The 23,937-nt window shown below is 37.1% G+C and overlaps 1 protein-coding gene and 1 long non-coding RNA gene across 19 annotated transcripts in view; one reads left to right on the top strand and one right to left on the bottom strand.

The window, feature by feature from the left end:
• The window catches only part of CACNA1D (calcium voltage-gated channel subunit alpha1 D), a 171,663-nt gene that overhangs the window by 110,982 nt on the left and 36,744 nt on the right, over positions 1-23,937 (top strand). For 5 of the 18 annotated variants that reach the window (XM_042020350.1, XM_042020342.1, XM_042020369.1 and 2 more), the window contains exons 21-31: positions 2,579-2,638; positions 6,826-6,932; positions 8,035-8,122; positions 8,599-8,706; positions 8,875-8,927; positions 9,179-9,325; positions 10,003-10,204; positions 11,364-11,522; positions 12,204-12,314; positions 17,780-17,863; positions 18,194-18,277. In XM_042020350.1, coding sequence (XP_041876284.1) covers positions 2,579-2,638; positions 6,826-6,932; positions 8,035-8,122; positions 8,599-8,706; positions 8,875-8,927; positions 9,179-9,325; positions 10,003-10,204; positions 11,364-11,522; positions 12,204-12,314; positions 17,780-17,863; positions 18,194-18,277 — 1,203 coding nt within the window. Of the gene's footprint in view, positions 1-2,578; positions 2,639-2,718; positions 2,779-6,825; positions 6,933-8,034; positions 8,123-8,598; positions 8,707-8,874; positions 8,928-9,178; positions 9,326-10,002; positions 10,205-11,363; positions 11,523-12,203; positions 12,315-17,779; positions 17,864-18,193; positions 18,278-23,937 lie in introns of all 18 variants that reach the window. The other 13 variants (XM_042020467.1, XM_042020395.1, XM_042020420.1 and 10 more) reach the window with 7 other exon arrangements.
• Positions 1-23,937, bottom strand: part of LOC121660901 — a 34,623-nt gene that overhangs the window by 7,540 nt on the left and 3,146 nt on the right. The window contains exon 2 of the long non-coding RNA XR_006014800.1: positions 4,050-4,130. This is a non-coding gene — a long non-coding RNA (uncharacterized LOC121660901). The remainder of the gene's footprint in view (positions 1-4,049; positions 4,131-23,937) is intronic.

Below are 23,937 nucleotides of genomic sequence, written 5' to 3' on the forward strand. Positions count from 1 at the left end.
TCTTTAAAGACAATTAATTTTATTGATGGAACATCATCAGTATTAGAATTGTTTATTATTTACATGATGCTTTTTCTGTGACTATAAATATATCAGGATAAAATATTCTCAAGCTGAATATAAGTAATATCTATAATTTTCATATTTTTTCCTACTTTGCAGCTCGAGTACCTGATGTGCAATTCCTGAATCACTCTTACTGCCTCACAGTGTTTGACGCTGATTTAAAAATGCCAGTTAAAATTATCACTGTTTATCATGCTTGGAATAGACTCTGATCTGTCCTCTCTGCATTGACTGTATTATATGGTTTTGGGGCACTTGGAATATCCCTCTGTTAGTGAGTGTTGGGACTCATAAGGGTGTTACCTCTTCTCTCCGAGAGTCTCATGTGGCCAGTCTGAGGGGTTTGAGTTATCCCTACGTTGGACCCGAAGATATTTGGATTCCTGATTGGCCACATCAGAAACTAAACAAGTCTCACTTTTTTCTAAACTCACACGTAAGAGGAAGATCAGAACATGCCCAGCTCTTGCCTTGATTCAGAGAAAAATGCCATTTCAGCCTAAAAAACCCATTAATTTAAATAATGGCTCTATTAATAAAATTGTAGTTTATGTGGGGACTAAACACCTGTGTTCTCCCAGAACAAATTCCTGAATCCCCCATTTTAAATTCTTAGTCCAGTGGATTACCTGTTACTCAAATGCACAATTATTAGACAGAGAAACAAAAAGAAATCCCCTCTTGCGACCACGGATTTTGTTAGTCTTGTTACACTTGTATCAGTTGTGTAGCAAGACTCATGTTATTGTGAGTTGTGTTTGCTTTAGATTAGGTAGGAAATAGCTGAGATGGTGCAACTTGGTAGTAGTCCATGGGGACTTTGGGGATGCTTTGACAGAACTTTCAGGCCTCTCCTGTTCTAGCTACAAAATGATCTGTAGAGATTGTCATGGAGTTAGAGAAACTCTGTTACATCTTGCAGGAAAGGTGGGCCTGAGGAGGCTGTAGAGGTTGTACCTCTCTAGTTCTTGCTGGTGCTGGTGCAAGCTCTGAAAGTCTTGTTTTGGCTGTTGGCACTCTCTGAACATTTTTCCAGAAACTTCAGTAAAAACCAGAAAGCAAAAACTTTCTCCAGAGGTAAAAAGAGGCCAAAGCACAAAGACACTCTTCATGCACTATTCAGCAGAGCAGTGTGCTTCCCATAGCTGTAAAGCTGGACCAATGTAATCCTATAAATAAATCACACTAATGGGTAGGAAAAAGAGAGCTGGTGGAGAATACTGAAATTGTTATTATAGAAACAGCTTCAAGGGCTGATAATTGTATTTGTAACTAGAGGAGCATTAGGAAAATGTAAGTGGAGAGTGGTGGTAACTGAAAAGATTATTTCTGTTTGGGACACAGACAAAATGTGTGAGGGATTTCAGGAGGGCATTGCCCTCTTGCTGTAAGTATTCTCATGTGCCCCAGGCCTGCATCATTTTCCTTTTACTGCCTTGAGTGTTCATGTTCCTTCCTTCAGATCAGCAACAGAATGAAAGTTTACAAACTGGAATGCCTTTAAATATTTTATTTTAGGTCTAGAGTGAATTGGTGGCTGATCAATCTTTGTTGAATGGCTTTAATATTTGCCTGTTTTTTCAGCCACACCAAGGGACAGAAGGATGTGATGATCAGTGGAATATGGGGGAAGAATGATTTCCTTTTATTTGATCTAGCATGACTAATTTCTTTGTGTGTTGTCTCTTTATTTTATTTCTCCTTCCCACTTAGTTAGTTGCTGAACCTCAGGCAAGATGTTTCTGTGCACAGCTGTTGGCTAGGTAGATTGCTGCATCCTTGAGGCTAAACTCTTACCCTCCTGCAGTTCACTGAATTAGGTGTTAGTGATGTGGCCACAACTCTGGGTGGTACTGAGATACCTGTTCGTGTGCCTGTCGAGAGCAATCAATCCTGCAGCCACAATCCTCTTAGAAATTTTGTATCACTGTGCAACTCTTGTGGGTTCTTTTAAATTTCCTACAAATAAATACCTGCTGTATCTTCCCACTTCAAGGAAAAAGCGTTGTGGTGTTGATTTTAAGTGATTAGTTATTAATTAATTTGTTTCGTGACACTCTAGACAAGCCTATACAGGAACAGTACAATGTAGCAGAATGTGGAATGATCTTCAGTCTAGAAGCATCCACTGATATTTTATTTTGTGATGCAATACTTTGGTAAAAACCTCAGACATTAGTAAAAAGTATTTATTCTTTGTTTAAGATTCTGGGTCTCTGATAAAGACTGACGAAAGTACCTGTGAAAGCTGGTAGAGGGAATTGAAAGAAATTGTTGCCTATTGGGTCCTGTCAATTGTTGAGGGGTGAAATCTAGTACCTGAGCACAGTGGCATCCTTTAAATTTTTAAGCAAATAAAAATGGTTGCACAATAGCTGGAATTTTAAACTACTTTGTGTAAATTCTCCATCTGTCTACTAAGATTAATTCAGGTGTTGTTGTGTATGTGGTCTAAGTTGTAAAAATTATTAAGAGATGGATTTCTTACTGTGGCACGTATTATACCTTGCAGATACTTGGTTACTTTGACTATGCTTTCACAGCCATCTTTACTGTTGAAATCCTGTTAAAGGTAATGCATTGTTAATTGATCCTTGTTAGCTCAAAAGCAGCTTTAGCAATAATGTTTGTAACTTTTTGTTTACCTTCCAGATCCTAGGGTATGCAGATTATGTCTTCACTAGTATGTTTACATTTGAGATCATTTTGAAGGTAACAGGTTTTTAAAGGAAGCTTGTTTAAAAGGATTTTCCTTGTGTGTCACCTGCCAAGAAAAGGCACTTGAAGTGTTCTTCGCCTTTTCTCAGCGATCAAAGCTAAACTTTTTTAAACTAGAGGATTTTTTTATTTGACAGTTCCTCATAGTTTTGATTGGTTATTTTTTTACCATTGGGTGCATGAAGAAGCTGGTTTTTTATCATTACATCAGTTTAATAATTCATTTTTTACCCTTTTTAAACTTACAGTTGTCAGAAAAGGGAAAAATAAATCACTGCGCATGAGCTTTTCCTTCTCCTTGCTCTGGCATTTCCAAAAGAGATAATCAGTCTTATAAGGAGGGAGCATGTAATTTCTCATTTATTTTGCTGAACTATATCCACAGAGCTAAAATAGTAGATAACTATTTTCTTGCAATAGGACTTGCAAGATATCTTGCATTTATCTATCTATACACTAAGATACTTTGCATTTATCTTGGGCATACATTTAAATTCACAGACAGGCATAATTATGCTTGCTTAAATGTATTACCCATGCATGAGCCAAGAATTGGCATTTTGATGTATAGTTTGTGTACTGATTATTAAGAATATCTATTGGGGTTACTCAGATTTTCAATGTACAAGACTTACTCTGGTAAAGAAGCCAAATAACTGAAAATTGCATTCACATGAAACAAAATGCTGAACAAGGAAATTAAAATTTTCATTGGACATTGGCAAAATATTTTTTCAGAGATTTATACATGATTCATAAGTGTTTCATGCTGTGCTTATTCTCACCACAAGTTTTTGGTTGAGTAATCCTGATTTATACAGTTAAAAATTGCTGGCACACTAAGAATCTGTACATAAACTATGCATTTCCAGTTGAGGATTAAGCTTAACAAAATCTCTTCTCCCAGCTTTTGCTCATATTGCTGTGCATACTCTTCACAATGCAATTTGATTAATACTAATTGGTGCAATATTTGGGCTGTTTACAAGATAAACTGTACTGTAAGTAATAGACTATTTTTATGCTTGAATTTTCTCCCAGGCTTAATGTTTATCCCCTTATTTCACATTTTCAGCAGTGAGAAGCTTGCTATGGAATTGATTATTCTTATTTGTAGCATGCTAAAATAAATATCCAGGGGTTTTGTTGCTAGAGAAAGGCCAGACTAAAGGAGAGAACAAAGCATTGAAAAGAGCTGTAGCATTAGATCAGCCTAGTTCCCAACTCTGAATTTGAGAAGCCATAAACATATGTTACCATTATACCTGTGGCAGAAGAGAGTCAGTAGACTTCCACATGCTCTGAGCAGCAGGTTCTCCAGTTCCTGCAGTTCCATTTGTGTTTTTCTAGGAGACAGAGGAATTATGAAGAGTGGCATAAAGAGGCATAACTGGGTGTGTTAAGAAAAGCAGCATTCCTGAAAACTGCGAAAGGTTTTGGCGCTGAGCAATTTAAGAAGGGAAGCAGGAAACTCTAGAGCTTGGGCTGCTGAAATCTGGCATTGTAAAATATTACAAGGAAACAAGAAGCCACATTACAGCCAAAAATTTTGATGCTTCTGACTCTGGTTTCTCCAGGAAGCTCTTTAGAGCATTCCCATGTAAAGGAAAATAAGCTGCACCATAGAAATGTAGTGAACAGTCAGGATGTGACACAGACACAGTGCCTGCTTTACTAACATGTCTCAGACTCTGGCTTTGCTTGCTTATGGCTGGGGCCCTCCATGTCCTCTGCTGTGCTTCCCACAGTATCTGAGTTGTACAGGAAGAGTGTGTTCTGCAAGGAGAAAATTCAAAACTAGACCTGCAGTAACAATAGAATTCCTTAATTTCCAGGGAAAAAATGTATGAAACTGAAATTAGGATAACCAGAGGCAATATTATCACCTGTAGCAAAGGAAATTGTACAAAACCCAAGCATTAAACCAGAATAACTCTCAGCACGTAGGGAGTCTCCTTGTGCTCTGTCTTACTGCTCTCAAACAAGGATTCCCACATCACACAGTGCTGAATGTATGGATGAGGACATGAATAACAGAAGAGCTGCAACATCAGCTTAAAGCATTTAAGAATTCTCTTATGTAATCCCTACATGACATTGAAATCCTGTTTGGATAACTGGGAAAAGGTGAAAACATAAGAGCAAAGGTCAGGGTAGGGATTTGTGCTTTCAACTTCCCCCCACTGTGCTAATCCCACGCCATTTAAACTTGCTTGAGAGAGTTCTAGCAAATGCTTCCACTAGGATTTTGTGGTGATTGAAGTATGAGTGAAGATGGGGAAATATGTACCTCACCTGTGCTTTTAGGTCAGTTATTGACCTAATTTTTGTGGGAGTCTTACATGAAACTTCGTGTGCTGCTCATAACATACTACAGTGTAAATGGGTAGATGTAGGTAGATGTTAGTTTGATATTCGGGTTTATTTTAGTGTCCAACTTCCACTGATTCTAATGAGTTTAGATGTACTCTGTCCAGCTGTAAGTGAAAGAGCTAGGAATTTAATGGAAATTTTGTAATATAACTATGTTATATCTCTTACGCTGTGGCATAGGTTAAAGCTTTAGCATTTTTACTCTTCTAGCTTTGAGGAATATTTAGTATTTTGATCACCACAAAAGAGGGCTTAACCATGAGAATAAGGAGAGGAGAACTTCCAAAAAAATGCATCTTTCCTTTGCATATGTACATCCTTTACTGGTGGTGATGGTTTGTCATGCAGAAGGCCTGGAAATGTCTGCACACTGGATAGGGATGCAGTGCACTGAGATGCCAGTTGCCTGTGGCTCTGTCCTACCCTGGGGAACTGTCTTGAAGGCTGTAGTAATCTCCTGTGAGGGGAAATGAAATAAAATCTCTTCACTACACCTTGAGGAACAGAATAGAAAGTAAAGGGATTATAATGCACAGTCAGTATCAGATATTTTCTAGATGGCGTCGATTTTTCTTACCTGTGGAAAACAAGGAATAGCTCAGTACTCAGGCTCTTTAGGAGGATCTTGAGGCTGAAGAAATTAGAATTCATGTGACTGAGCTGACCACGAGGTATTTTTCAGAGGTATCCTTATTTTTGTTATGAGTTTTTAGTTTCAGTATTTCAGACTTAATTCATAACTATGGAAAGATTTATGCAATATTCTCTTCAGCTAGTGAGTCTGCATCTAAGGGTTTAAGTGGACTCCTCTGTGCATTTTTAGACTGGTACTTACAGTTATGGTAGGGGGTCTAATTAATGGATTTAGGAGTCAAATTCAGCTTTGTGATACCCAAAACCATCTGCCCAGGTGCTGGCTGCAGCCATAATTAATATAGCCTCTATCACTGGCTCCTAATGAAAGTGACGCACACAAGATCCACTTTGTAAGATTTTTTCATCTAAATATAGGGACAGAAACCAAAACATTTAGAGAAAGTCCAAAAGGAAGAGCAATGTTTAGTATTCCCCACAGAACAGCAAGATTTAGTGACCTTTGATTACACATAATACGAAACATGTCTCAGTTGTTCCAGGTTATTCCAAGATACCCATTCATGTCTCCCATAAGCCAAAGCTGAATAGCCTTGTGGTGCTGCCTTGGGACAGCCTTGTCCTGCTTCTGTACCAGCTTTGACCCTCAGGTGTTTGCAGTACATTCTCAGCTTCTTCAATTCTTAAGATAGTATGAATTATTAGGAGTCAGAATCTGGACCCTACAGTTTAGTAAACATGGAAATCTTAAGTGTTGTTTTTGTAGCAAATTTTTTAACAAAGGCCAAATTAATTCAGTGTAATCATCTCAGCCTCATCTGTTCTTACACAAAAGAAAACATTTGTTGACATCAGAAACAGTTAGCATATTTGTTGATGTTGTTGAGTCGATTTTTTCTGATTTAAATGAAAGATTTAATGTACATGGAGGGATTGTTTTATATATCAAAGGATTTTAGAAAGCGAGATAGTATTGTATGCATTCACACTCTAGGCAAGTGTCTTGTAAACAGCCTAAATGTGATTTTGAATAAATTGAAATATAGACTAAGTGTGTAACAATTCTATTTTTAGATGACAGCTTTTGGAGCATTCCTTCATAAAGGGTCCTTCTGCAGGAATTATTTTAATTTGCTGGATTTGCTGGTTGTGGGCGTTTCTCTGGTATCTTTTGGGATTCAGTAAGTACTATACTTATAATGTGAATGATTTATTTTTGCTCTGGGGTTTTCTACTGAAATCAGTGTTTCAGCTCCTTTTGTTCCCCCACGGTGTGTGGGTGTGTAGTGTCAGTGCTCAGGGATGGGGCTGGCAAGAGGCAGTGATTTGCATGGAGAGTGTTGTAATTCACTACTAATATGGGCTGGAAACAAATTACTACTTCCCACTATTACCAAGAGAATGAGGAGGAGCACCGTGACACTGTATGGTATAACAGGTATTTCCTGGAGCTTCAGGAGGTTTATATCCCTTCTCTTGAGCTGTTATCACATCTACAATCTAATTTTATGAGCTTGGTCTTTCAGTGTTGACCTGTGGGGATATAGAACTAGACAGTGTTCGAGGGGGGAGAAGTTGTACCTTGATCAGGACTGCAAGTGGTAATGGCGAGGTTTGTTTTGCTTTTTTTGGGTCGGACTAAACACAATAAAAGAGTCTAAAGGTGCTTATTGATTCACTGAGTGGTTTTCCCCTATTAAATATCATCTGTGACAGCCTTGGTGACTTAAAAGAACTGGGGAAGGTTTCAGGCAGCTGCTCCCCACTGAACTCTGCTGGTACCAGAATACCTATTGCACAAGCTTTCAGTTTCACAGGGTGTTCTTTGAAATACTGTGCACTATTTCCTCAAAATGCAGTCCTAGCTACTTAAACAAAGGGAGTGGAAGTCATTTGAGATCTTTTGATCTTGGGTTAGCTGGAAATTGAAGGATTCATTGATTTACAGGACTTACACAGTGTCTTCAAAAGAGCTTGTCAACACTGAAAAATTCTTTGGGGACTATTTTGCTACATTATAGTCTTAGATGAGCTTCTGAACTGTTAATTCCAAATTTGCTCCAGAAATCAAATGATTTTTATGGTGTTCATGAGATCGATACTATTTTCTAATATTAATAAAGAATCAATAAAGAGTAAAAGTATTGTATATATATATCTTGAGAGTTCTGGTTGGAGGTTTTTTAAAAAAATTTCATGATTAAGGAATTCTCAAGGATATTGTTATTCTGTAATGCAATCTGTTACCTTAACAGTAACGGTATAATTTTTTTTTTCTCCTAGATCAAGTGCTATTTCAGTCGTGAAGATTCTCAGAGTTTTAAGAGTCTTGAGGCCTCTAAGGGCAATAAACAGAGCAAAAGGACTTAAGGTGTTTATTTTTATTTTTTAAGTTATATTTCTGTTGGCTTGATGCTTCAGTCCCGCCTCAGGTTAAAAATTCTTGCTCAAGAAAAATTGTCTACAGAAGTCCACAGAGCAAAGACAGAAATCAGTTCCTGATTCTTAAACATATCTGTTCTTAACCAGCCCAGGCTCTGTCCACAGTTACAGCACTTTGTGTGTGAAGGAACTGCCACTGAGAGCAGATTTGGACTGTGATGAACCAACATGTCAGTGCATTTAAGTTGTTTATCCATAGTGCTTGTGTAGTTTTTAGCCAGTTGACGTTGATGGGTCTATGTCACTGACTTACAGACAAATTTAGAAAACAAGTCCAATTACAGTATTAGATATAATACTGGCAACACAAAAATCGTAATTTTAAAAAAGAATATGGAAATAGATTTTTGTGGTGTGTAGTCCATGACAAATTGCATTGAAACACATTTTTTTCTTTCGTTCCAGCACGTTGTTCAATGTGTCTTTGTGGCTATTAGAACTATTGGTAATATCATGATTGTTACAACTCTGCTGCAATTCATGTTTGCTTGTATTGGGGTGCAGCTGTTCAAGGTAAGACACTCTCAGAACTTACAGTGCATCAAGAAAAGCAAAGCTGAATTGAATTCTTGGCGGTTTGCTGCTGGAACTGGGCTGGTCCCATCCTGAGCCAATTGTAGTATAAAAGCATGTATTTTGCATATTCTGCATTTTATCATTGCTTTTTGTTTTTATATGTAGGGAAAATTCTACAAGTGCACTGATGAGGCAAAACAGAACCCCGAGGAATGCCGGTGAGGAGACCTTTGGTCTAAGAATGTGACACATTTTGTTCTGAATAACTTAAACTGTGTACGGGCAGGCACATGTCAGGCCATTTATGGTTGTGCAAATCAGAATTGTTATCTTAAATCCACCAGAAAACACAGGTTAGCAAGGAAATAAAACAGACATGAGGGGGAATAAAAGAAAGAGCTTTGAATAGTGCATTGAGTAACTCTGAGGTTAGCTCAGTATTTCACTAATGACAGTCTCTTTCCCACAGAGGAATATACATCGTTTATAAGGATGGAGATGTCGATAGTCCCATGGTCAAAGAGAGGGTCTGGCAAAACAGTGATTTCAACTTTGATAATGTTCTGTCTGCTATGATGGCCCTTTTTACAGTCTCCACCTTTGAAGGCTGGCCAGCGTGAGTGGGTTCTCCATGTTTTCACAGCGTTGTTACGAGAGTTGCTTTTTCCAGAACAATTCACTATCATTTACCAGATATTTTTGGGCAGTAAAGCAGTTTTAAGTGGTGGTGTAAAGAGGGAGGAAGTAAAAAACACATTATCCTGAATCTGTGCACTTATCCCATGTTTCAGGAAAAGTAAGAGAAGGTGAGCTTTTAATATTGTTTGATTCCCAGTCTTGCTACTTTTACTATAAGGACCTAGTCCTCAGCTCTAATGGAAGCTCTAATTTTAGATGCTTATCCATTAACGGTCCTTAAATAATGTTAAAGTTTTAGGCCTTCAAGTAAACCTTTTACTAAAAAATCAGGCAGTAGTACACTCATAAACCTAGGAAGAGCTAACTGCCACTCACTAATTCCCTAAATGAGAAAATTTTATTTGGATAAATAAATAAATGAAAATGACAACCATTGGGTCATTATCTTAATTCTTTCAGAAAAAAAGAATATAGCAATGTGTGCTGTGGTTGTTCTGGTTTCTATATTCTTGAAAGCACTATCAATAAGTAAAGGAGGATAAAAGTGAACATCAGACCATTTCTGAAACCTGTCCTCTGAGTCTGCATACTTTAATATTTTCTCATTTTAATGGTAATAAAGATAAAATTTTGTTGTTTTTTTTTTTTTTCCAGGCTGCTATACAAAGCCATAGATTCAAATGGCGAGAATGTAGGACCTGTATACAACTATAGAGTGGAGATCTCCATTTTTTTCATCATCTATATCATCATTATTGCTTTCTTTATGATGAACATATTTGTTGGTTTTGTGATTGTTACATTCCAAGAACAGGGAGAACAAGAGTACAAGAACTGTGAACTGGACAAAAATCAGGTTAAAAGAATAATGAATTCTTAAGTTTTAGAAGTAGCCTTTTTTGTTTATGCATGAAGAACTTCCTTTCTGCTTTGGGGCAGAAGAGGGCACCAGACACATAGCTTAGTATTTATTTATTTGAGTTTTTTGCTGTCTGGGTATTTATTTAACTGGGTATTGAGGTTGTTGTACATTCCTCTTTCTGTGAGCTCAATCCATCAGTCTTTCTGTTGTGAAAGGTGGTCCACTAAGCTTGTTGGCTTCTTAGCATCTTGCTTTTTGGTGTCACATTAATAAGAATACAGCACTTGCCAGGTTATCCTGAGGCAGAGATAGGTTTTACACTAAGAACTGGAAAACAGTTTTTGTGTTCTGAATAGACTGAAAGTGTTCAAAGTTCAGGTGTTCAAAATGTTCCACTTCTCACCCCCATTTATTTAGAAATTAATGGGGGATATTCAGATTAAAATTACAAAAATCTGTCGCTATTTACTGTTTAATCCTTTGGCTGAGAAACTCATAACTCACAATTTTCCAGGTATTCTTAGCTGACTGTAACACACTTCATTTAAAGAAAGCCAAGCATGAGACCGTAGCCAGGATTCTTTCTGCACCATGTATCCTGTCAGTCAGGGCCTGTAAGAATTCTTCCAGAGACAAGTGGGAGGCCCAGCCCTGAAGATTTGGGGTGCTAATAGATTATGAGATGAATCCATGATGTTCCTACATATGTGATTTTGCTGGGCAATTTAAGTGAGCTATTAGAAGTAAGACCACCTCAGTATTTATTTTGCTGACTCTATGGTTTTATGCTAAGCAAGCCCATTGGTAGTTGAAAAGGGAGTAAAGACATGGTTTATAGATGACTATATGTACTATACCTGTATGTTCTATAATATATTCGTGTAAAAAGGCAAAACCCTCCAGAATTTCCATGAGCATTATTTGATTTTTGCATGTGACTGAGCAGTGTATATGGTTAGACATGGTTAGATACAGTTGTAAATAATCAAGTGAGGATTGGTGAGCTGCTTGTGCACTTTATTAACACTTAATAATAAAAAGGCCCTACATCAAGTAGCCAGACTGTCTGGTTTTGAGAGTTATATTTAATAATTTGCACTTTGGTTAACTGCTGAGTTACAGTCTAAGAATTTTTGCTGTATTTGCTTTTCAGCGTCAGTGTGTAGAGTATGCCTTGAAGGCACGTCCTCTCCGTAGATATATTCCAAAAAATCCTTACCAGTACAAGTTCTGGTATGTGGTGAATTCTACTGGATTTGAGTACATCATGTTTGTCCTCATCATGCTGAACACCCTTTGCTTGGCTATGCAGGTAGGAAAACCAGAAACTCTCTTGAAGCTGTTGGCATAAATTGCAGGGAAGGATATGATGCCTTTAATTTCTGGCAACCTGTATTTTTCATGGAGTGGAATTTTAAAGAAAGCACTTCTGATCACAGTACTTTTCTGTGACAATTGCTAACTGACTCTTTCTTTCCCTAGTATTTCAGATTTTGATAAGAAAAAGAATGGTTTGGATTCAGTTTATAAAACCATTCTGCTTTTTTCATTAAACTTGCATGCACTGTGTCCTCTGAAAAATACACCTCCTACACACTGTGTTATTTTGTGACTACCATACTTCAGGCTTTCTAAGCAGGTGTGACACAAGCCTGGGTAATTTTAAAACCTTGCATATAAAACTTGGGAAAATGTTGTTGTCTAATACTCCTCTTTTGAGGGAACCATTTTCCTCTCACAACCATCTCTCTGGAGATTCCCTTAGGATGTCGAGGAATGACAATTCTGTTCTGCTCAGTGCCTAAACAGAATAGACTTAAACAGTTCCATGCTTGACCAGGGATATTCAGCTAATCTTCCACATATATAGATGTGCTTCATAAATTTTACTAGAAAATGTTTTCCTATGCTGTGTTTTTGTCTTAAGCTGCCTTGCTTTCACTTAATATTTTAAAGCCTTTACTTTTGTAAGTATTTTATTTTTCATTCACAGCACTATGGACAGTCTAAGCTATTTAATGATGCAATGGACATTATGAATATGGTTTTCACAGGAGTGTTCACTGTTGAAATGGTTTTGAAACTGATTGCATTCAAACCCAAGGTAAGTTGAAGATATGCTTTAATTAGGTCATCACCACAGGAATTAAGTATAATGAGTTTCACACTTGCTGTATATTATTCAATGAACAAAAAGAACCAACATTTCCCACCTTTATCTATCAGAGAAACTATAATAAAGTGTAACTCCAGGAAATGAAATGCAGGTATAAAAAAAAAAAATCTTACAAAGTGGTTGATGAGATCTAGAATACTTTGAGGTAATGAAAATGTCCCTTTCTAAATCAGATAAATCATTTCCTGTTACAAGCTTTACCATGTCTCCTGTTCTGGGTACTATGTTCATTACTTCACACTAATTTAATCTCCAGTAAAGACCTGTATCCTGTATCATTTCCTATTCTAAAATGCAAAATAATTTCTTTACTTTATAAAATATAGCCAAGTATTACAAACATACATATAAATAATTTACATATTCAATAGCCTTTTTAGATTTTTATGTTTTCAGTTATATATACATAATATTTGTTCGAAGGCCTCACACTGAGTGGTTGATTCTTTGTCTTAAAGGGACACTGTCAATATGAATGATGCAGACACATTTTCAAAAGTAGATTTGCAAGAGAAAGTGATAACTACAATTGAAAAAAAGATAAAATTATCCTGGTTTTTGTTCAGTTCTCATACTGCATTTATGAAGTGCAGAAGTTAATGATGGAAAAATAGACTAAATTTATTTCCAGTACAACAAGATTAATGTTTATTGTGGGCTATGTAAATAAGTAAATGTGTTCACTTGCTATACATGGAATTTGAAAAAAACCAGATGAGCCATTTGAAGTTTACTGATCTCACCATCCAAGACTGGTACTTTTCATTTGCCATTGCCCTTCTTTTAAAGCAACCAGGATATCTGCCTGTGGAGCTGGCTGTGAGCTGTGCCCTTTGCTGGTGTGAAGCAGCCCTGGCTGACTGCAGCTCTGCAGGCAGCCCTGTTCCTGCTCTGGCCCAGGGAGTTCTGTGCTCGCAGCACGGCTGCCCAGGGCTCAGGCTGCAGCAGCAGTACAGCAGCTTTCCAGATTTTCAGAACTATTTATTCAGCTTACATTTAGTGCTGAGCTTGGCTGTACAGCTTCAGCTACTTGGTTTAAAGCCAGCTCATATTTGCCTGCAGAAGTGAACAAATTATCCATCACTTGAGATCTGGTGTTGAGATGTGAACTGTGGAGTTCTGGGTGAATGTTTACCCACTCTCCCCTAGTCTCGCTCTGCACTGTCCAGTCCATTGTACATTTCTAATGAATTTATTTGTATTTTTGTGTCAGCTATCTTATTTAAACGCTAAGAGTTTCACATGAAAAATAGCACAATATGAGGCCCCAGAGGAGATAGCTCAGCTGTGTGGACCACAGTGTCATGAGTATGCTGGTTGTGTTTCCTGATCTGTATTTCCTGTTCTATATCCTTGTTTTGCACAGAGGACTTTGCTGCATTTTTTCATCTGCTTTTTGAAAGAAGGTTGTGAATCCTTGTATGGTTCTCCATGCACTTGTGACTGTAGTCAGAAATAGCAGCTAATGCAAAACACAGTGGTCTGATCATGAGTGTACAAATCACAGTGCTCCATTTGTACTGTGGGCTTCCTACTCGTTAGCAAATGCAATGTCTTAACACTGGTCTCTAAGACTCTGTACAATCTGAGCTTTAATTCTGTTGCAACATGCTTTCTATCTGACTGGATGCTTTCACTGTGAGAGATCCCTGGATCTGAACCCTGAGAGTTTGAAGGGCAGACACTGCCAGTGGAAGGTTCTCATTTCCTGAATTGTGGTCCCCCATAGATGCAGAACACCTTAAACTTGCTAATTAGCAGGACAAGGTTTAAAGACTATGATAATAATCAGACTTTTGGAAGAGACTAATTAGCAGGAAGGGAATAAAGTACAATTAAGGTTGTTCCTGTTATTCTTTGGAGATCATAACCTTTTAAATTATCAGATACTCTTTAACAGAACCTATTTGCAACATGTATTACATAGTTCATTAATAATCACAAATCAGCTAGCAGCCTTAAGCAGAATTTTAATGTCTTTAATCTAAATTTCAAAATAGATGTATGTTTAAAACAACAATTAATTGCTTTAACTCATATTAAGGTTTAATAATAGTAGGAACAATCTGAAACCAAACTTAATGTTTTTCTTTAGGGTCCATGAGACTGATTAATTTCTTCTATGTCTGTGTCACTGGTGGGTGGGTCTCTTAGGCTAGTCTGACAGAATAAAGTTTTATTTATTAATTTTGTGCATTTAAAAAGTTGTTTCAGAGATGTTCAAAGCATCAAATAAAAACTCCTCTACTCCCTCTGTAAAAGAAAATAATAGATAAAAACCTGTTAGTTTTTATCTCATCTGCTTGACAGTGTCCCCTTAATATGTTGACAAAAGTCCTGTGAAAACGGTGATCTTTTGGTTTTGCTGGTCATATAAACTTAAGGCTACTATAAATTATTGATACTCTTACTATGATATTGTGTTGTGTAAAACCAAGGCACTGCAGACTGACTTCCAGCTCTGAAATACATAAAACCTGGAGAAGTGCTAGATAGTAAAGGTGGTGCTGAGTGTCTGCCACACTTGACTGGGAGATTGGATCACACAAGACTTTGCAGAATGAGGCCCTAAATTTTCCAAGAGAGTACTAGAAGAACTAAAATATTTATGTGGTAGATGTATGGAAACATACTTTGTTGCTAATTCTCCATGCCTACATATTCCCCAGGATTTGTGATTTTGTCCTTCAACATTTCTCAATGAGCAAATTTTCCATAATATAAGCTAAAAGAACAGGCCTTTTTCTTCACATTTGCTAAACTCTGTTGCTCAGCATGGTTCAGTGCCATTCAAAACAAAATACAGCTCTGGAATCAAAAATAATACATCCACACATACTGTATGTACAGCTTCCTGGTAGCCAGTTGTTGCTTAAACTTGTACTGATTTTCCATGTCGTTTTACATCAGATTTTTGTAAGAAAAAAGGAAAGATGGCTAGTAAGTGAATTGATCTTGGGTCCTTGCAGTGGTGAAAACAACTTATTTGCATGATGTTTATTTGCTGTGACTTGTCCATTCCTCCCTTTTCCAAAACCATCTTTATTTTCTCTTAGTTTTTTGTTTATTTGTATGCTTTTGCTTTACATATTAGTTTGAACAATATTTGTCTATACTGATGGAAAAGGTTTTGTAAAATAAATAAATAAATGTGTAGATTATTTTAGCTGTAAAGTGTTTTAGCTGTATTGAATCAAAATGTGGTTTTTTTCATTTCAGTGCTTTATCTTGTAGCATGTCTAGTAAAGTAACTTTTTCTATAGCTGAAATTATCCTTTATTTGGAGGACCTTTTTTGGTTCCCATTGTAGAGGAAGATGGATAGCACAGCTCAGGATTGTGCTGATTATGTGTTTGCTGTTTGCCAATAGTCTCTTATTTTGTCTATATATATATAAAAATATTGCTATTCTAAAATCAAGGGAGATTCTTAGAATTAAAGAATGTGAGTGATCAGGAAGAAATGATGAGAGAAGCTGCCTTTCTTTGGTTGGCAGCTGCTAATCTCATTAGGATTATAAATTTCAGTATTGTTGAGGTGGCTCAGCATGATGCTCACTTAGTAAAACTTTGGGAATGGCTTGTTCCCATGCAGCAGGATGAGTAGGGAGGGAGTGATAGGGAATTGTGCAAGAGCTCTTAGGAATGGAGGCATTTCTTCAGGAGGCCAAATCCACGAGCACTGGCTTCTGCCCCAAGACTGGAATTGATGGTTGCTCCCAAAGAACCAGAGTAGTGCAAAGGGTTGTAGAGATAACAATACTCTGATCTATTTTCCTCTTACTGCGCCTTCCTTAGACAAAGGAATGATTGTAGCAATTTGTGTTTTAAAAGAGAGTAGCATCAGAAACATAATGAGCCTTTCCTGACACTGCTTCCTTTCCAAAAATAAAATATAGAGCTGTTGTCTACTGTAGCAGCTCTCTCATAGTCTCCAAGAGCAAATTTCCACACAAAATAAGCCTTTTTTTCAAATGGTAATGCACTCAAGTGCATTACTTTAAACTGTGAAATTACTAGAAAATCTAACAGTTTAAAATCTTGAGAAAAATATCAGTCAAATTGTAAAATATTTTGGGCCTGATTTTGCTTTTCTCTGCTAACAACTCATGTAATTTAAACTACTCAGCTAAAACATTATCTTAGAGCAAACAGTGTAATAAAAAGTGTAACTAGACATAAGGTTAGATTAGCAGATTTGTAATTTTAAACTTCTTGCTAAATGTATTATTTTAGACCTTCAATAGTGGCTGAAAAGTTAGTATTTTAAAATTAATTACCAAGAAATGTACATGTACAAAATGTACATTTTAGCCTTTGTCACATAATTCACATTCCTTAGTCATGGTCGACTGATACATTAATATATCTGAATGAGGTAAAGGGCAAGTTCAGTAATTTTTGCAGTTCTGCATTTCTATAGTAACTAGGAAAAATCCACATATTTCAGAAAACTCTGGTCTCCCTAGTTAACAATTGTAATATATCTTGATTTGTTCCACACTGGAACCTACCTGGAGGATTCTTCTGAATTATCTCTGCTCAAACATGCAGTTTTATGCCCATAGTCAGCTAATTGCATGATAGCCCTTTACAACCCTTTGCAGCCATGTCCCAGTAACACACACGTGGGGAATATATTTAAAACCATAAAATGTCAGAAGGGTGATGAAGCAATTTATGAAAATGAGTTTTCAGACACTGGATTGGCTGCACCAACCAAAAGCATTAAGAAATTGTTCTGATTGCTGTGGTTCTTAGCACTGACTTCACTGGCTACAGAGTCAGCCTCTGACTGCAAATGTAGGATAAGTTCCTATATTAGACCTAGTTTAACAATAGAAGATTAAGGCAGTTCTCCAACCTTTATACACAGTCTCACATTAATAACTGTGCATGTTTAGCCAGTGGTGAGACCTGACCCTTTGAATATTTTACCAATCACTTAGATAAGACTGTCACAAACTCCTTCATGCGAGGGAGGTTTCAATTGGCTTCGTCTTGCAGCAATATAATGAAAGGGGTCTTGTTGTCCTCATTAGGGTATATATGTTAGAATTTTTCAGCCTTGCTAGAAGCCCAAAACCAATTTTGGATGATGGCTTGCTTGCCAACACCGTGCTTATCTGATGGTGTGTTCTGCATGTGTAGAGTGTGTGTGTGTCTGTGTGTGTGTCTGTACATGTATATATATAATTATATATATACACACACATGCACATATATGTTGCTTTTCCTTCAGTAGGCAATATTGTTTGGTTTTGTTTTGTTTTCTCATTAGACCACAGGTTTTGTTTAACTAATTTCTGTTTATGCAAAACTAAACAGAAGTATGCAAATATTTGACATTTCATGTGTAATCACAAACGTTTGCACCCTGCCTGCTCTGTTCAGGGCTATTTTAGTGATGCCTGGAATACGTTTGACTCCCTCATCGTTATTGGCAGCATAGTAGACGTCGTTCTCAGTGAAGCTGATGTGAGTATATCCCAGCTTACTTTCCCCAGTCCCTACTTCTCTTTCTCTGTCTCCCCACTATTTCCATCATCTGGACAAGTCACAGATTTTGATCTGATGTTTCTAAAGTTTTGAGTACAGACCAGTCATAGGTCAATTATGTTGATATGGGAAATAAATAGCCTTTTTTTTCTGCCAATTTCTTTTAGCTATGAAAGGGAAAGTTTAGATTGTATAGTGGTACATCAGAGAAGCCTAGAGTGTTTCTGTGTTATAACACTGTCCTTTTCTTCTCTTTTTCTGTTTGTGTTTTTCTCTTGCTCTCTTTCTGCTGAATGCTTGTCCTAACAGCACTATTTCACTGATGCATGGAACACTTTTGATGCCTTAATTGTTGTTGGTAGCGTCGTTGATATTGCTATAACAGAAGTTAATGTAAGTAGCAACTGTTCATGCACTAAAAAGTAATTGCTGTCATCAAGAAATACAGAAAATGTAAACTTAATCCCCAAAAAAGTCCTTTTTTAGAAAAGTATGTTTAATCCTGGAATCAAAGAACAAAACACTGATACAGATGTTTGTACAAGCTGCTATTACCTATTTATAAACTTGTATAGTTGCACATGCACACAGCACAGTGAGACAATAAGAGTTGTTCTTCTATATATGCACAGAAAATATATATAAAAAAGAATTAAGCTTATGTTACTATTTTACTTGAAGCCCATTGGTTTTTGTAGGTAACTTGACCAAGATAATTCAAGATTCTGTAAGTTTTTAGTGGCTTGGTTTAATAAATGATGATTTATTTTTCTGTGGGAAGTTTGGGTTTTAATGTTAGCATTCATATCTCATGAGGTAGCAGAAAAAGGGCACATAGAAAGTAAGGCTTTCCATGCTGTGGATTTTTTCCCAATCCTTTTGCTTTTCATATCCTGCAGTAAGTGTTCGGAAATTTGAATTACTCTTAAAGTACTTGGAAAACTCCATATTTCACCAGAATTTTGACTGATGGCCATTGCACATATAGGTATTTGGACAACTGATTGACCTTGAAATTGTTTCCTGGTCTTGTGTTAAACTGTGAGAATCTCATGACTGTCTGAATTTCTGGAAAGAAAAAGGAGGAGTGATGTAACAACATGGGAGCAGAAGAACTTTATCTTGACCTTTTGATTTCAGACTGATTTTTCTCAGTTCTGTGGGGATGGATCTTTCTGTGAACTGAAGGATCTTGAGCTGACAGGGAGGGTCAATAAGCCCAGAACTGCAGTGTCCCCTTGAGACATTTCTTAAAGTATAATTATTCTTCATGGAGCATGTTTTTAAAAGCCGCCTCTGATTTATTTTTGATTGGGGTTTTTTGTCCGTTTTGTTTAGTTTAGGTTTTTTTTTTCCCCAGAAAAGTTTTGGATTTAGACTTACAGCTCAAATGTTTGCAATTTACCCATGATTTCCATTCACAGTAGTACTGGTGTAGGTGAACAGTGTATTTGAGGAGTGTAAAAAGACCAATCATTCAGAACAGCTTTCCCTCATAACTGCAAACTGTATTTGATTGTGAAGAGATTGAAAGATCTCAGAGGTACTTCCATGGCCAAAGCAGGATTTAGCAGTGTATGGGCAGTGCTAATTGGACAGCTCTACTTCTAACTGGTCACTGCTGAGCTGCCAGCTGTGAAGAACACTGTCATTTAGGAATTCTCACAGTTGTCTTGAAAATATTCTGGAGACCAATTAATGATCTCCAAGATGAGTACACACCACAGTCAACAACCAGCACTGCCATTTCTTAGTTTTCATGTTATACTCGGGGAAAAATGCTCATCTTTGACTTCTAGTTTTGCACAGCAGGCTCTTTGTGTTCTAAGTATTGTCTGTTTCTGGTCTTGCCACTTTTCTGTGCTTTGTTTGTGCAAGTCAAGAATGTATTATGGTTTCAATATATTTCTGGGCTTGATTTCCCATTTTCAACATGAAACAGTTAATGCTGCAGAGTGTCCAGGGAAATTTCTTAGGTTTTTATTACTTTTACTTTTTTGATTCTACTGAACTATTCCTACTTGATTAGTTTAGTGTAAATTTCTGTAATCCAAATCCCATATTTTAGAATCTTTGGCTCAGTGTTTTTTCAGCATTCTGAATTGTGCCATTCCACCTGTACTTGTTATCTGACACTGACAGTGATCCTGGGAAATCTACAGCTTTGCTGAGATGCTAATGAGACTCTGTTTCCAATGGGATTTCAAGCCTGGTTGCAATAGCAGCTGTGAGAAGTCCCACTATAGAAACTTCTTAAGCTGAGGAAGCTCAGCCTTGTTTGAGGGCTGATTTGGAGGAGGGTAAAAAATCACCAGCACTCACAGAAAATAAGGTCCTGTCGCAGTTCTAATTGCAACCATCTTAATTGAGCAGTGTAAAGGAAACATGAGTGTGAGTACTTCATGTCCTCAGTGTGAACCAAACACTCCTGTTGGGTCACATATGTGATTGCCTCGTGCTGTGGAAACAGCTCAGCAGCATCCTGGGTATGCTTAGATCCATTGCAAAGGCCAGTGAGTTCTTCTAGAAAACAACAAGTTTGCATCTCACCCATTTTTTACAAGAGAATGGATTGGACTGTCTAGGTACACATCACCTTGATTTCAGTATTAAGTACTGGAAATTAAATGGCATCTCTTTTATTTTGTTGATAATTTTTTTTTACATTTTATAATAATATATATGCTTCCCTGAGGCTGATTCTTCTGATCCAGTAACCTCCCACTCTCACATAATCCAGGAAATTACTGTGGTTGGGATATTTTTGGTGCCTCTGGAAGTCAGTCTTTAATGTATTAAGCAATTTACAGGATTGGTCAGCATTCTCAAGGACTGGATCAGTGACCAACTCCAGAAATGAACCACCTCAGAGCAACATATATTTTGGCAATTAAAAATGTTCTGTGATTGTCTTTTAAATTTATTCTTTCATTTAATATCCCTTCCTTCAACCTTCTTCTTTTATGAACCTAATTGGTTTTCATGTTCATTTTATTTTTAGAAATTATTAGAGGCAAGTATATATAAGTAAAAATACCTATGGTGTACCAATAAAAAAAATTAAAACCACTACTAAAACCTATATAAATACTTTTGGGTTCTGTGCCCTTTTGTTTTCAGAAACTTTCACATGACATGCAAGATCTTGTGTGGTCATAGAAATGGTTGCTTTTCAATTAAAAAAGCAGAGTAACGATTGGCAGGCACAAAGTGTGGTCAGTCCAATCTGGGAGAGGGATATCTATAACTTAGGAGAATAAGAGAGAAATAAATTGGAAATAAAGTATGTTGTTGAAAGGAAATAACGTACAAGTTTCAATCTGGCCTGACTGTCTAGAAATGATCTTATTTGTCAGCTCAGAAGCCATTTGGATGACCAACACTGAATGACTTAGAAGCATGATCACATTGTTTCAGTAGTGGTTGTGAAGGTTTTAAGTCACATTTTTAAAGTTTCCTTTACCATTCATGTGCTGCCAAAATGTTGAGAAAATAGTGGAGAGTTCACTTTCCTCGTCTTTTATGTAAATGGTCAATGCCATCTCTGTGGGACTGATTTTATTCTTGATGTTAAATGAACTTCAGATTTTCTGCTGAAATAGGGCTTAAAGGAACAGCATTTATATCTTCCTCCTGAGCCCCTCAGGAAAACCTGTCTGTCTTGAATCTTGACCTTATGCCTCTGTGGAGGAGTGGAATAAAAACCTCATGTCTACCTCCTGTAAGAGATTCTGGACTCAACTTTGAACAAGTCCAGTTCAGTTTGAGTACCACTTTATGCACCCCGATCATATGTTAGGTATTGGTGCCAGTAATTTGTACTTTTGGATACAGTTGATATCTTTTGTAGACTTTTGCAAACATTTCTCTTTAGGCTTAAGGGTAAATCTGAAAACTACATTCTCATCCAGCTTTGCTTTCATTAGTGTGAAGTCTTAGTGCAATAAATCTCTACAGTGTTGCAATATTTAATTTGGAGCCAAAAATATATTTCTGAGCTGCTTCGATGGTGTTAATGGTAATAATTTATTAGTTATCATATATTACCCTGTGCCACCAACATATTAATTGCGAACTTAGATCTTTTACAAGGGAAAAGACACTTTTTAAAAATCTTCTCTGGTGTTTCTCATGTTGACTTAAAATTTTTATTAATTGATGTTTATGGGCATTTGGTTCATGTTGAACAGGGAATAGCAGAGCACTGATAAGACTATGAAGAAAATTTCTTGCTCACATTTGAATTGCAATAGCTATTCTCTGAACAAATCGTGTGTGTTTATGCACATGGACTCATAGCACACGTTTCTGGAGATATTTTGGCAACCTGAATGTTTTGCTATGCTATTGTCATCATATGTGTTTGTCATTCAGATGCTTCCTTCTTTAATTGTGGTGATGAGGACATTGTCACCATATGTCATTTGTTCTGACATAGTCTTGGACCCTTTGGGACGATATGCAAAAAAGAAGCATTTGACCAACACCATTTACTAACATCACTGTTTTTCACCATGTTTATTTTTTGTTTAAGCACAGAGTTTGCTTCCAGTGCATGATCCAATCTGTTTCACACTATTCACAGTTTTGACACTGAAGTTCTTTTTAGTCAGGATGTTTATTTTGAACATTTGTTGCAATATGAAGAATGCAACAAGGAGTTCCTGTTTATGAAATGTGCTAAATTTTTCATAAGCAGCATTAGTACTTGGCCAAAATTGGTAGCAAATATTTTGATCAGGGAGTCAGAAATTTAGGTTGATCATTGGTTATATATTTTGAGGATTGGGATTGTTTGAGGAAGAAAACTGTTCTGTCACACTTTGATTAACTAAAAGAAAAATCATATATTACTGCCTATTTGAAGTATTTAATGATTGGCTCAAAATTACATGGTTATGAAGTGCTTTGCTGACCCAGGCTTCGGGTGTAGCTGTCCCATGGCTGACAGAACAGGCAAAACAATGAGGGAGGTCTCTGTGCTCATTCCTCTCGTTGCAATGTGTCTGCCAGCCAAGCAGGGAAAGCAGAAGCTGTCCTTTTATTCCAGCTGTGCCCATTACCAGACTTCTAGCAGACAGAGGTACACTTGCCATCGTAAGAATCACAGAGTCCCAGTTTTTGAGGGACAAAATAATCCTACCAATGACCAGCCAGTCCCAAAGCATTTAGGACCAAGTAGCATTGGAATGATTGATGGAAGGTGAGGGGAAGGAGGAGGCTGGATGTAGATTGTCTGACCACAGGTAATATTTTTATTTGCATTCTTGTCAGCAGATATCACCCTCAGAGGCAGTCTCTGCTCAGCCTGTCCCCCTCAGTCTCAGGTCTATTCTAATACTTCCCTACATGTACAAATTCAAAATGTGCCACCTTCTTACATGTGTATGTGCACATAATGTCACTGATGCTGCAAATAAGGTTGTGTGCTTGGGGAGTGTCTGGTTTTTCCTTATCTGTAGGAAGCAGACACTCTGTTCCTGTCAGTCTGTCTGTTTTTGTTGCTGAAGACTGTCTTATCTTTATCTCAGTTTCCCAGATCTGAGCATTGCTTCATGCTGGAAGGACACACATAACCATTAACTAACTTTGTCTCCCAGATGAGCATTTCCTTTATAAATAAGAATGAATAATGTTTTCTTTTGTGGTACATCACTACATTAACTTCATTTTAATTGGTATTAGTAAAATCAATGAAGCTGCTGTATTATCGGAGGGAAATGCCAAAGAGGGTAAAAAATTAGGTACACTCTAAAATGTCAAACCCAAAACACTTGCCCAGTGATGAATATTTTCATCTTCAGTAGGAAAAACTCCTCTCATATCAGGAGTTCATGTTCACATTTTGTTTCTAGCATTTATCTCCACCTTGGTATTGTACAATTTGCTTTTTGTGAACAGAGTGTTTTTATTTTTCATTACTGGCCTGCGCTTTCCAGTGTCCATAATTTGTAATCTGTTGCATATGACATCCTAACACTCCCCAGCAGCATCAGATCAGCCATCAGAAGCAGGCAATTAGGACTTCTTAGTCTGAAGAAGCTGAGAAAGAG

The sequence above is a fragment of the Corvus kubaryi genome, unplaced genomic scaffold (assembly GCF_017639235.1).
Source record: "Corvus kubaryi isolate FWS band 111438036 unplaced genomic scaffold, C.kubaryi_AGA036_p1.0 124, whole genome shotgun sequence".
Classification (NCBI taxonomy): domain Eukaryota; kingdom Metazoa; phylum Chordata; class Aves; order Passeriformes; family Corvidae; genus Corvus; species Corvus kubaryi.